This window comes from Sphaerodactylus townsendi, linkage group LG03 (genome assembly GCF_021028975.2).
Source record: "Sphaerodactylus townsendi isolate TG3544 linkage group LG03, MPM_Stown_v2.3, whole genome shotgun sequence".
In the NCBI taxonomy this organism is placed as follows: domain Eukaryota; kingdom Metazoa; phylum Chordata; class Lepidosauria; order Squamata; family Sphaerodactylidae; genus Sphaerodactylus; species Sphaerodactylus townsendi.
Genome location: NC_059427.1, coordinates 150,076,857 through 150,091,077, shown reverse-complemented (window position 1 = coordinate 150,091,077; position 14,221 = coordinate 150,076,857). Strand labels below are relative to the sequence as shown.

At 51.3% G+C, this 14,221-nt stretch overlaps 1 protein-coding gene across 1 annotated transcript in view; it reads right to left on the bottom strand.

Annotated features, from left to right (window-relative positions):
* Positions 1-2,639: 2,639 nt before the first annotated feature.
* Positions 2,640-14,221, bottom strand: part of POU6F1 (POU class 6 homeobox 1) — a 47,402-nt gene continuing 35,820 nt past the window's right edge. The window contains exons 2-5 of the mRNA XM_048491856.1: positions 13,463-13,595; positions 10,140-10,347; positions 6,270-6,391; positions 2,640-2,787 (exon numbers count right to left, since the gene is read on the bottom strand). Of these exons, the coding sequence (XP_048347813.1) occupies positions 2,647-2,787; positions 6,270-6,391; positions 10,140-10,347; positions 13,463-13,516 (525 nt within the window). The 5' untranslated portion in view covers positions 13,517-13,595 and the 3' untranslated portion in view covers positions 2,640-2,646. The remainder of the gene's footprint in view (positions 2,788-6,269; positions 6,392-10,139; positions 10,348-13,462; positions 13,596-14,221) is intronic.

The window sequence follows — 14,221 nt, the reverse complement described above, 5'->3', positions numbered from 1 at the left end:
CCCACCCCCCCCCCCCCCCACCCCCCCCCCCCCCCACCCCCCCCCCCCCCCACCCCCCCCCCCCCCCACCCCCCCCCCCCCCCACCCCCCCCCCCCCCCACCCCCCCCCCCCCCCACCCCCCCCCCCCCCCACCCCCCCCCCCCCCCACCCCCCCCCCCCCCCACCCCCCCCCCCCCCCACCCCCCCCCCCCCCCACCCCCCCCCCCCCCCACCCCCCCCCCCCCCCACCCCCCCCCCCCCCCACCCCCCCCCCCCCCCACCCCCCCCCCCCCCCACCCCCCCCCCCCCCCACCCCCCCCCCCCCCCACCCCCCCCCCCCCCCACCCCCCCCCCCCCCCACCCCCCCCCCCCCCCACCCCCCCCCCCCCCCACCCCCCCCCCCCCCCACCCCCCCCCCCCCCCACCCCCCCCCCCCCCCACCCCCCCCCCCCCCCACCCCCCCCCCCCCCCACCCCCCCCCCCCCCCACCCCCCCCCCCCCCCACCCCCCCCCCCCCCCACCCCCCCCCCCCCCCACCCCCCCCCCCCCCCACCCCCCCCCCCCCCCACCCCCCCCCCCCCCCACCCCCCCCCCCCCCCACCCCCCCCCCCCCCCACCCCCCCCCCCCCCCACCCCCCCCCCCCCCCACCCCCCCCCCCCCCCACCCCCCCCCCCCCCCACCCCCCCCCCCCCCCACCCCCCCCCCCCCCCACCCCCCCCCCCCCCCACCCCCCCCCCCCCCCACCCCCCCCCCCCCCCACCCCCCCCCCCCCCCACCCCCCCCCCCCCCCACCCCCCCCCCCCCCCACCCCCCCCCCCCCCCACCCCCCCCCCCCCCCACCCCCCCCCCCCCCCACCCCCCCCCCCCCCCACCCCCCCCCCCCCCCACCCCCCCCCCCCCCCACCCCCCCCCCCCCCCACCCCCCCCCCCCCCCACCCCCCCCCCCCCCCACCCCCCCCCCCCCCCACCCCCCCCCCCCCCCACCCCCCCCCCCCCCCACCCCCCCCCCCCCCCACCCCCCCCCCCCCCCACCCCCCCCCCCCCCCACCCCCCCCCCCCCCCACCCCCCCCCCCCCCCACCCCCCCCCCCCCCCACCCCCCCCCCCCCCCACCCCCCCCCCCCCCCACCCCCCCCCCCCCCCACCCCCCCCCCCCCCCACCCCCCCCCCCCCCCACCCCCCCCCCCCCCCACCCCCCCCCCCCCCCACCCCCCCCCCCCCCCACCAATAGATAGATAGATAGATAGATAGATAGATAGATAGATAGATAGATAACAAACAAACAAACAAACAAACAAACAAATAAAATTAACTCCCAGTGCAATCCTAAACAGAGTTACATCCCGCAAAAGTCAATGGTTCAGAAGAGGAGAACTTTGCTTAGGAATATATTGTACGCATGGAACTGCACTGCAAGATATTAATGAGCTGCAACTGATACAGATAGCCACAAATAAATGCTATGGTAACAGGGGATCTGACACCTGCCTAAAGCTCCACCCAGCATGCAAAGTCTTAATAATTCATTCCAGGAGAAAGAGCCAATAAACAACTGCATTCCTCTGTTCCTGAAGATCTGTTCATTCTACTGAACTGAACGTTGGAACTCCATTTCCAGCATGAACTAGGCCCGTGGTGGCGAACCTTTGGCACTCCAGATGTTATGGACTACAATTCCCATCAGCCCCTACCTGGCAGGGGCTGATGGGAATTGTAGTCCACAACATCTGGAGTGCCAAAGGTTTGCTACCACTGCACTAGGCTCTGGTTCGGAGTCAACAGCCCCTAAAGACGTCTGTGAATTACCACGAGACGCGGTTGCTGCTCGGGGTGGGGAGGAGCGAAACCAGCCGATGCCGCCCCAGTAAGGGCGGAAGGGGAGCCACGCTAGGAAAGGGCTAACGTCACCGGAAGAAAGGAGAGGTGAACCGAGACTTAAAAGGGGCGCGCCCTCCTTTGTGCCAGCCATGTGCTCGCCGGCTGATGATGTGGTTTCGGAATCCACAGCCCCTAATATACATAGTAAAACCTGCTCCGTCCCATTTCAGCTATAGTCAGTTTCAGAAAAAAAATATGTTGTATATTCCTCTGCCACGGAACTCAACATGCCAGATCTCCTTTATTGTAGAATGCTCCACCTAGTTCCTAGTGCCTACCTAGACCTGCTCCTCCCATCTGTTTGAAAGTCTGTTGACAGTCATTCAATGAACTATAAGTGCTCTTGTATCAAAATCCCATGTTCAATAATGCACAAAGTAATGGTTTTGACAAAGGAAGTACATAAAAATGAATGATAATTCTCATGTGGTTCTGGTGGGTTTTCCGGGCTGGCCACACAGCCCGGAAAACCCACCAGAACCAGTTGAATCCGGCCGTGAAAGCCTTCGACAATACAACGGTGATTCTCATATTCGTTTGGGACTATATTCTAATGCGGAAGCATATAACTTTCTCAACCGTTTGCCCCTCCACTGACTATCATCTTTATGCAAAACAAGAGTATCCTGACTGAAGATGTTAGGGTTGAATCCCAGGTCTTCTGCATGCCAGGCAGATGCCCTCCCTCCGAGCCACTGCTCCTCCCTCCCTCTTCCCAGGGTGCCTGGCTTTGGCCCAAGCAATTGGGATGCCGTCACGCAAGAAGGCCACCCTGCAGAAGAATGCAGTTACCTTGCAGATTGGCTATAGGCGATTTGAAAATTCCCCCAGTAGTAGAGGCGGCCGTCAGTCCCGGAAGGGCAGCGACTGTTGCTGCAGGAAATGTCCACACAGCCAGCCCCTGCTGACCTGCCACTTGACCTGCAATACTGATGGGGATAAGAAGAGGTTGAGTAACTGCCCCTGCTGGAACCATTACGCCTGTCACAACTGTTGCTAAGTTTTCCTGAGTCAAGACCTGCAAAAGTAAACGAGATTTAAAAAAGAAAAGGGAAAAAAACGATCAACGCCACCGCAGACAGCATCGGCGCAGCAGCCGCGTCAGCGAGCCCTCGGGAGGCCCAGCCCAGCCAGGTGATCCCTGCCTGAGATGGGCCGTCTGGGGCTTAGCACCCCGGGCCAGCAGCTGGACGGACACAGCTCTGTAAAACCCTAAAGGGGGCCATTTGCAAAATCAACATTAGGGAGCAGATAAGGGCATTCTACACAGTGAAGGATCATGCTAGGCCAGTGATGGCGAACCTTTTTTAGACCGAGTGCCCAAATTGCAACCCAAAACCCACTTATTTATTGCAAAGTGCCAACCCGGCAATTTAACCTGAATGCTGAGGTTTTAGTTTAGAAAAAATTGGTTGGCTCCCTCTTCCTCCGCCCCACCCGCTTAGCCTCCAGCAAGTCCCGTGCACACCACTCTGTGCCTCTCTAGCATCTTCGCCTCCTCTGCACCCCTCCTCGGGCAGCAGCCACCTGGAGCGCAGGCACCAGGCCCGCCAGCCAAGTCCTCCCTGCTCACCGCGGTGTGCGCATGTCATGCTCAGTGGCCATGGCCAGCCTAGATGTGTGTGTGTGTGGGGGGGGGGGATTTTCCGCCTCCCCACATGATGAAATCTGTGTGTGCGTGCCCACAGAGAGGGCTCCAAGTGCCACCTCTGGCACCCGTGCCATAGGTTCGCCATCACTGTGCTAGGCTGACTTGACCCCCAAAGTCTTTGTTTCAAAGCACCATTTTCTATGGCAGGGTCCCCCCATCGTGGTGTCCACTGGCACCACAGCACTCGCCCACATCGTCCCTGGCACCCACTAAGTGTTTTTGCAACAGTGGGGTTTTGCACAGCAAAGCTTCTGATTTGTCACAGATATTTGATTAGCAGTACAGTTGTTTTTTAAAAAAAAAACCCATTGCTTTGGCAGCTGCCACCACCTTAGGACGTATATTTTCACTGTGTGACTGAAGGTATGCTTCGGTAGCCATTTTGTAGCTGGCTTTTCCACTTGCGGCAGCCATTTTGTGGCAGCTCCCACCATGCTGTGTCGGAATTCTAAAGGCACACACAGGCTGAACAAGGTTGAGGACACCTGGTCTATGGGTTTTATGTCAGCACTGGCATTGGGGAAGTACAATTTTGCACCATATTTCAGATAATGTCACCAATTAGTGCCCTGCCTGGCGATGTGACTGCAAGAACGACTGTTCTTGTTTTCCTGGAATGTTCTCTTCAGTGTTTGATAAGGCGGTGCAAGAAACACTGGACTTGCTGTCTGTGTAGGGATGCAGCTAATATATTCGCTAGGAAGAACTACATTCTAAGCAGAAGGATAGAGACCTCACTGACAGGAGATCTATTCACCAGAAAGAACCTAAGCCTGCTGCTTCAGGCAGCTTATTAATAAGAAAAGCTATTCTGGTTCTCTCAGGAGGTGCAAACTGCAAAATAGATGTAAGAGTGGGGAGAGGATCTGAAGAAGAACAGTTTGAATAAAATATTAGCTCCCCTCCCCACTGGTTATGACCATGGGTGGAACATCCACATCAACGTTCCACCCACAGCCACAATTTTGAGCCAGGGAAAAATGAGGATTTCAATTTTCTCTGACTCAAAATGGAGGGAAGCAACTGTCGGATACGTCCCGTGTGGATGGGGTGTGAGGTCATGTGGATACTCCCAATGTGGTTGAAAACCATGTGGTTGAAAATACCCATGGAGATGCAGCCCAAAGTTCTCTGCCAAAGTCCTGGAGTGTGGTCGGTTAGAGCAACAGAAAACAGTGCTTTGTTCTCTGTGCCTGTTTCTCCTTGTTACAAAATGACCCATCCTCCTTTACATGTGTATTTGTAAGACTACTAGCCTGTCCACTGGCCACATACCATGACTGGGCCTGCTGGGAGCAGTAAGGACCAAGCTGGCAACTAAGCAGGTCTCCTGACCTCAGATTTTCCATCAGCCATTGGGGAAAGGCTGAACTCAGAAGGCGTAGCTAGGGAAAATGGAGCCCATTGCAAAATCTGAGTTTTGCTGACCCCCCCCCCCATGTTTGTTTTGTATTTTTTAGTGTTTTTCAGTTTTTGACCTGCAGGGGGCGCAGTGTTTAGGCTAGCAGCATAATAATTTCAGGGTATCTTTAGGAGACTATCCTGATGATACCAGCCAGGTTTTGGTGAAGTTTGGTTCAGGGGGTCCAAAGTTATGGACTCTCAAACATGTAGCCCACATCTCCTATTAGCTCTCATTGGAAACCCCCTGTGGGAGTCCATAACTTTGGACCCCCGAACCAAACTTCACCTAACTTGGGTGGTATCATCAGGAGAGTCCCTCAAAAACTCCCTGAGATTTTGGTGCTGCTAGCCTAAAAACTGCACCCCCTGCAGGTCACAAACTGAAATACACTAAAAAAATACAAAAAACAAACCTGAAATTTTTGCTGCCCCTCTCAGGCAAAAGCCCGATGTGACACGCACCCCTTGGCCCCCTTGTAGCTACGCCTCTGGTTGAACTAGACCAGGTTCATGGGTCTGGGGAGGTAAGGTTAACTCTTGCTTTCCCCAAAAAAATCTCCTTTAATTTCCTCCACAGTTTGCAGATGGGCAGCCTCTTGTTTGAGGATGAAAGGAATTCTACTGTTCTTTGAGTATGTTTTGCCATGATAGAGGCTGTTCACAGCAGTTTGAAGTGAACAGAGCTGGATTTCTGCTTTGGATCCCAGCTATTTAGGGGGCTAAGGGAAGTTTCTCCATCGCAGCTATTTCACAGTGAGCTTTGATGCACATGGCTCTGAACAGGGCAGGGCACGGAAACATTCCCTTTTGGTTTTATACTCTAGTGAGGGTTGGCACGGCTTTATTGCATACGACCAGAGCTGTATCCCCGTGATAACAAACACCCCCTCATCAACGATAACGGAAGAGTGCATTTGATTTCTACATGTCAACCAACTTAAAAATGTGAACTCATTCCAGAACACTAAAGCCCCATGTGGGTATTCCCAGGACTAGACTATTCAAAGGCCGCAGCATTCTGCGGAGAAAGAGTACCACAATGTTTTGAAATTTCAAGAACAGTTTGGATTTATACCCCACCTTTCTCTCCTGTAAGGCGACTCAAGGTGGCTGACAAACTCCTTTCCCTTCCTCTCCCCACAACAGACATCTTGTGAGTTAGGTGGGGCTGAGAGATAAGGGATTTTTGGCAGGTCTGCTTCTGGGCAGATTTCAGGCTCGCCTCTGCTTCCTCCAAACTTTGGTCCTAAATTCTTACCTACCCACCAGATGCAGAAATTGAATGCACTGTTTCCTACGTTCACTGCCCTATGTGATACCTCCCACATACCCGACACAGAACTGTAGGGTAGTTACCTGTGGTGCAGCTTGTACTGTGACAGGAGTTAGAGTTTGTGTTTGCTGGCTTGTCATTTGGCTGAAAGGGATGACTCCTGGGACGGGTGCAGGAATTACTTCCGGTATCATCTTTACTTCACCTTGAGAAGAATGAAGCAAGGGTTCATCTATGAGCCACAGAATGCTGAATCAAGTTTATATCATTGCGTGAAGACAGGTGGAATGAGCAAGCAGGGCTTGAAAGCACTCCCAGCGACAAAAGGCTACCGAGGGGCAGTTTGGAGTAGGGAAACAAAGGGCAAGAAAAGGCTGTACCTCCAGCCAACCACTACCAGCTCACTGATCATGCTCAGTGTGGTGGAGTGGAGTAGAGCAGTGGACTCTAATCCAAAGAACCAGGTTTGATTCCACACTCCTTCACACTCCTTCACTCTTGTCTGGTGAACTGGATTTGTTTCCCTGCTCCTACACACGAAGTCTTCTGGGTGACCTTGGGTTAGTGGTTCTCAACCTATGGGTCAGGACCCCTTTGGGGGTCGAATGACCCTTTCACAGGGGTCGTCTACGACTCTCTGCATCAGTGTTCTCCATCTGTAAAATGGATAAACGTTAGGGTTGGGGGTCACCACAACATGAGGAACTGTATTAAAGGGTTGCCGCATTAGGAAGGCTGAGAACCACTGGTTTAGTCCTTTAGAACTCTCTCAGCCCCACCTACCTCACAGGTTCCTTCTGTGGGGAGAGGCAGGAAAAAGGAGTTTGTAAACAGCCTTGAGACTCCTGACAGGAGCGAAAGGCAGAGTATAAATCCAAACTCTTCTTCTTCTCCTCATACCTCTGTTTAAAAGGGGCCATGAGGGTATATAAGCAGGGTCTAATTTGGCCTCAAGTCATGCATTTCTGCTGAAAAATACTTTACATCCTGAAATTCACAGGGTTGGATCCAGTCCAAATGTGGCAGTTTCTACCAATTCTGCGTTCCTGCTGCAGACCCCACCTCATGTTATTCCTCAAGACTTCCTATGATCCATGGGCAGGATTTCACCCTTGGTCTGCAGGGAGAGGCAGGAAAATTCTGCAGATGGAAAATTTAGTCTAGGCCCAAACCAGTGGTAGTTTCTGCTGATAGACGGGGAGGAGAGATTTCATCCATTCCCCCACACATTTCAGACCTCTAGTTTCCGCCCCCCCTTCTGTTCACTAGGGCCCCTATCCTCCAAGAAAAGCACTTTGAGAAGCATTTCAGGCCCTCATTATAAAGCTTGGGTCAGCTGCCCATTAGATTACTGCAGGGGTGTCCAACTCTGGTGCTTCAGATGTTCATGGACTACAATTCCCATCAGCCCCAATTGGCCATGCCAACAGGGGCTGATGGGAATTGTAGTCCATGAACATCTGAAGTACCAGAGTTGGACACCTCTGGATTACTGTTTTATTAAAGAAATAATGCTTTTTTTACATGAAGAATCTTTATTCAATAAAAAAAATGTGCCACGTGAAAGAAAATGAGGAAGAACAGAATCCTCACATTCACTACACCCTTAATGGATGAAATAAACCAGAGATTACAAATTACCAAAGGAGACGGTGTCTAAACAATTCAAAAAGAAGATGATTTAGTGACTGTAAAGTTCTAGTTTGTTTCTCAATAAATAACTGATATTTAGAGGGGGGGCTTAATCACTATCAAGAAATACTTGATGTGTTTTTAATTTTTTTTAAAAAAAATTAAGAACCCCAAACAGAAATTAAAAAATAACAAAATATAACAACAATGACGGCAGGTCTATGAGTAAGAATCTATAAAAAGTATCCAAATATCTAAAAATATGTCCAAGCAATTGTTATCTATATGCCAAATGTTCGAATGTTGATAAAGCCGCAATCCACTAAATGACTGGAGGTGGGTATGTATCTTTCCAATGTGTTAATATCTTTTAGCTATAGATGGCCATGGAGGATCCCTTTTTACTGACTATCAGGAGACATACAAATAGTTTAAAGGTATATATAAGCATCCTCAAAAATGAATGAAGATTCTGATATGAAACTGATATGAGTAGTACACTTCCTCTCAAAAAGACTGAATACCAAATCTTCCTTCATTAAACTGGGAGTTGTGTCGTCCTTAAGATGAACCTGTTCCGCCAGGCATTTGGCCAGCCTGGTTAAAAACATCGCTGCCATTTCATCTGGCCTCCCGTGGGCATAAAGGTGGGGGAGGAGGGAGGGATGAAACGCCATCTGACGATATATGGTTCCTGTTTTTATTATGGCTAATTACCGGTAGTTGTTTTATGTTATGTTTTAAGCTGTTTTTATACTGTTGTTATTGTTTATTACTGAGCCCCTAGGGCAGTGGTGGCGAACCTATGGCACGGGTGCCGGAGGTGGCACTCAGAGCCCTCTCTGTGGGCACGCGCAGAGTCTCCCCCACCCCCACCCCCACACATCTAGGCTAGCCTGGGCTGCTGGGCTCGATTATTAGCATTAAACCTAAGACCCAGTTTTGGGGAAGCAGTGTCGGTAACCCTGTTAAGCGCTGTTAAACCCCATTGATTTTCATGCGAAGAACTTAAGCGTGATTCTTTACCTGGGAGTAAGCTCGGTTGCTGGCAATGGGGCTTGCTTCTGAGTAAACCCTCCTAGGGTCCTGATTCACCCGTTGGAAGAGTTGCACGGTTGCTTCGAAGCAAAGCCACCGACTACCACCAAGTTTACTCCCGCACGCCTCGGAGCCAACCGTTTTTTCTAAACTGAAACCTCAGCATTCAGGTTAAATTGCTGGGTTGGCACTTTGCGATAAATAAGTGGGTTTGGGGTTGCAATTTGGGCACTCCGTCTCGAAAAGGTTCACCATCACTGCCCTAGGGGAAGGGCGGTTTAGAAATCCAATAAATAAATAAATAAATAAAAATCTGGGAGACAAGGAACCCCACATACATTTCTTAAATAATGTACCAATTTTATAACGCATCTACAAGATATACAGACATGGACTGCACATAAAACATACATAAGCCAAAGCGAAATGTTCAAATTTGAGTGTATTTACTTTACCCCATTAAAACGTTTATGATTGCCTATCTGTACAAATCCGAGGATATATCAGCAATCAGTTTGTTAAAAATTGACTGTGCTAAAATCCCCCTTCAATAACACAGTTTTGCGTAGTTTGTGGAGAGTCAGGAAAGGGGGAACCTTCCTAACTTCAACAGGCAGACCATTCCATAAGGTGGAAGCTACAGTGGAGAAAGCAGGTATAAACAGTACGAAATGAATGATCTAACTTAGGAAAGCTAAGGTCCAAGGTTTATTAGAAGGATGCCTGTTTCTGAATCAGTCCTGACAAAAGTTAGCTGGAATATTACCTCCCTGAAAATGGACACTACAGCTCAGGCCAAAGTTGACCTACTGTATATTTCTTCTGAAAAACAAAGATACCCATATATACTCGTGTATAAGTCGACACGCATATAAGTCGAGGGGGGGGGGAATTTACCACAAAAAACTGGGAAAACTTATTGACGCGTGTATAAGTCGAGGGTGGGAAATGCAGCAGCTACTGATAAATTTCAAAAATAAAAATAGGTACCAATAAAATTACATTAATTGAAGCATCAGTAGGTTAAATGTTTTTGAATATTTATTTCAAAGAAAAACAGTAAACTGTTTTATTGTAAACTGTAAGCCCTGATTCTCCCTTTAAATCCACTCAAAAGGGGGGGAAGTAAAAACCCTAAAATATTTTTTTAAATACATCTCACTCGCGTATGAGTCAAGGGGTTTTTTTTCAGCACAAAAAATGTGCTGAAAAATTCGACTTATATGCGAGTATATACGGTAGTCCAAAGAAAGGGAGAGGAAAGTAAAGAAAGTGCCCCTTACCACCTGAATTGCCATGTGCCTTTTCCACGTTTTGTTCTCCTCCTTCCTTCCCTGTTTCACTGGGCTCTGGAGGGCAGCTCATGGGAGCTTCTCCTCCTGCTGATGGTGTTGCTGTTTCCACAGTTTTCCCTGTATTGTCCACGGGGAGTGGAGCGTCCACCCCTACCTCCAGCACCCTGATTGTCTCATGACCTGACATCACAATCACCTGAAAAGAGAAAATGAAGAAGGAGAGAGACAGAAGTCGGATCAAATCCCCTAACCAAAGAATCACAATGGTGATTTGGACCATCAATCAGGGGCGTATCTACCTGGGGACATGGGGTAACCCCATGTCCCAGGGCGCAACTAATCTGGTCACGTGGGGGGCGTGTGCAAAATCAGCCCCCCCCCACATGACCAGATGCCTTCCCCTTGTCTGACTTGGGCCTCTCTTGGCCCCGCCCACGTGATATAGCGAATGGAAAGTCAGCCAAGGATCTGGGAGACCCAAGTTTGAATCCGTACGCTGCCACGGAAGCTTGCTGAGTCATCTTCAGCCAGACAACTTTCTCTCCACCACACCTACCTTGAAAGGTTGTAATGAGGATAAAATGGAGGAGAGAATATGGAAGCCACTTTGGGTCCCCAAAGGGAACAAATGTAGGGCATTAATGAAGTACTTAAAATAAAAACAAAATTAATCAGGTCGTTAGCTGAAATCACAGAAAAAGGATCATGGCCACAGTGTAGCCACTATGCAATCTGGGGCCTAATTATAAATGACTGAACTCCCAACTTTAAAAAAAACACCCTGAAATACAGGCAAAAGGGGCTGTCAAAGTAATAAGGAGGAGGAGGGGGTATATAATCTTTGATTATGTTTTTTGGGTCCAAACCCACCTCCCCCGGCACTCATCTCACATCCCACCATCCCACATTTCAGTTGAGATCTCCAGACTCAAGGAATGTTGAACAAAACAGCAGGTTCAAGTCATGACATTCATTTTGAAAAGAGACAACAGTCGGAAGGGAAGGGTTGAACACACAGATGCAACTCATTGCCATTGACGCTCTGGACATGTTGCAGCCCCCGCCACATTTCAGCAAACCGGAATTTATAATAAAGAAGTTGGCAGAACAGTCAGAGATCTCCCCTGCAGCATGTACATTGGTCACCAGCAGAACAAACTGATACCTCGGCGGCTGCTACGAAAGTACCTGGTGGTGGCAGCTTTTGAGAAATCCTGCCCAAGATTCCACAGGACCATCCAGACCACTACGGTGGCTCATCTGGCATCTATCAGAGCCTATTCCTGTTCTCAGGAGCTGAAAACCCACTCTTTTTGCCAGCACTTTTACTTTTCTCATTAATTAATGTTTTGTGCATTACATTTAACCTGCCTCCCTTCCCCTTTTGGGCTCGGGGCGGCTCACAACATCCATAAAACACACATATAAAACAAAACAATAATAAACATCCAATAACAACATGAACTACCAAGATGGCGTTTGAATTCCAACCTTTCAGCATAGTAACCACCATATGTCGGTGGAGTTATTTATTTATTGCACTTATATCTCACCAATCTCCCGCAGACTCAGGGCAGCTCACAATAAAAAGCTGACGGTGCGTTTGTCAGGGAGATGTTAACCGTAGCTGCCTCAACCATATATATGCCTGGTGAAACAGCTCTGTTTTACAGGCCCCACAGAATTGAATTAGGTCTTGCAGGAGCCTGGTCTCCACAATAGAGCATTCCACCAGACTGGGGCCAGGGCTAATAAGACCCTGGCCCTGGTTGAGGCAAGCCAGAGCATTCCACCAGACTGGGGCCAGGGCTAATAAGGCCCTGGCCCTGGTTGAGGCAAGCCAGAGCATTCCACTAGACTGGGGCCAGGGCTAATAAGGCCCTGGCCCTGGTTGAGGCAAGCCAGAGCATTCCACCAGACTGGGGCCAGGGCCATATTAGCCCTGGCCCTGGTTGAGGCAAGCCAGAGCATTCCACTAGACTGGGGCCAGGGATAATATGGCCCTGGCCCTGGTTGAGGCAAGCCAGAGCATTCCACCAGACTGGGACCAGGGTTAATAAGGCCCTGGCTCTGGTTGAGGCAAGCCAGAGCATTCCACCAGACTGGGGCCAGGGCTAATATGACACTGGCCCTGGTTGAGGCAAGCCAGAGCATTCCACCAGACTGGGGCCAGGGCTAATAAGGCCCTGGCCCTGGTTGAGGCAAGCCAGAGCATTCCACCAGAATGGGGGAAGGGCAAATATGGCCCTGGCCCTGGTTGAGGCAAGCCAGAGCATTCCACCAGACTGGGACCAGGGCTAATAAGGCCCTGGTTGAGGCAAGCCAGAGCATTCCACTAGACTGGGGCCAGGGCTAATATGGCCCTGGCCCTGGTTGAGGCAAGCCAGAGCATTCCACCAGACTGGGACCAGGGCTAATAAGGCCCTGGCCCTGGTTGAGGCAAGCCAGATTTCCTTGGGGCTGATGTTCAACAGACGATTGGGATTCGCTGATCAGAGTGGTCTTTGTGCGACGTACCAGGAAAGGCACACCTGCAGGTACGCTGGTCCTAGATCATTCAGAGTTTTGTACATTAGTACAAGTACCGTGAATCTAATTCAGTGCTCCATCCAAAGCCAGTGCAGCTGATGGAGCACAGATTGCATGTGTGTCTGCCACGAGAAACTCGTCAGGACCTTCGCCGTTGCATTCTGGTTGAGTTGGAGCTTCTGGAGTAGACTCAAGGGTAGCCCTGCGTAGAGTGAATTGCAACAGTCCAGCCTAGAGGTGATCATCGTGTAGATCACAGTGGCTAGATTGGTCTGGGAAAGATAGATGCCAATCACTTCGCCTGGTCTAGATGACAAAATGCCACTCAAGCAGTGTGGGCTCTCTGTCCCACCATCAGTAAGGAGACATTCAGGGCACCCAGTGCCTTTTAATGTTCAATGCCGCAGCTAGTCAGGGGTTTGCAACCTGAGGCTCTCCAGATGTTCATGGACTACAAATCCCATCAAATCCCAAATGGCCATGCTGGCAGGGGCTGATGGGAATTGTAGTCCATGAACATCTGGAGAGGCACAGGTTGCAGATCCCTGAGCTAGCTGCACGTTGCACAGGGTCGGCAACCGGCATTCAAGAATCAAGCCCCTCCAATCTAGCCACGTGGCCTTTCAACTGCAGGTATTTTCTGCAGGAAGCGAGCAGATGGGATTTTACTTTTTTAATGTTGAACTTCAAGTCACAAGGCAGAGTATAACTCTTTTAATCAATATTTCAACCAGCACCTCCACCACCACCCCCACCTCTGGGACACAGGTTCAGACACATACCTGCTCATTAACCGTCAAGGGTGCTTCTTGTGGGGTAACAGTTTCAGTGTCCATGATTGGTTGCTGGTGCAAATGGCAATGTATGATGGGTCACATACTGCAGAGACAAGGGATGCTAAGGCTGCAGAGGCACCTATTAGGAAAATACAAATCCACTCAGTCATAAGAGACAATACATACTGGATACTTCTAGTGCAGGGGTAGGGAACCTGCGGCTCGAGAGCTGCATGCGGCTCTTCTGCCCTTGCACTGTGGCTCCACGAGCCGAGCCGCTGGCCCCATCCTTGCGGGTGCACCAACTGCCCGCAGTCGGCTGGGTCGCACCGTGGGCTTCCCCTCTCGCCCGCCCCGTTGGAGCAGGGTGGGTGCTTTCCCAGCGGCAGGCAAGGCCGAGCCGCCGGCTTCATCCTTGCCCGCCCTGCAGGGAGCAGGGCAGGCGCATCCATGCGCTTCTCAGAATGAGCAGAGTAAAAGGTAAAACAAACCCAATATATATAGTGTTATCTTTATTTTAAATGTCAAAAATTATTTGCGGCTCCAAGTGTTTTCTTTTCCCATGGAAAACGGGTCCAAGTGGCTCTTTGAGTGTTAAAGGTTCCCTACCCCTGTTCTAGTGTTTCTTCTTTCATATGTTTCTCCACACCGCTTCTTTAACGGTTTCTCAACACCGCTTCTTTAACGAAGCCTTCCTTGAACCCCTTACGACCGTCACTTTACCCCACTGTTCCATTACTGTCTGTCCTTGACCCCAATTCACTT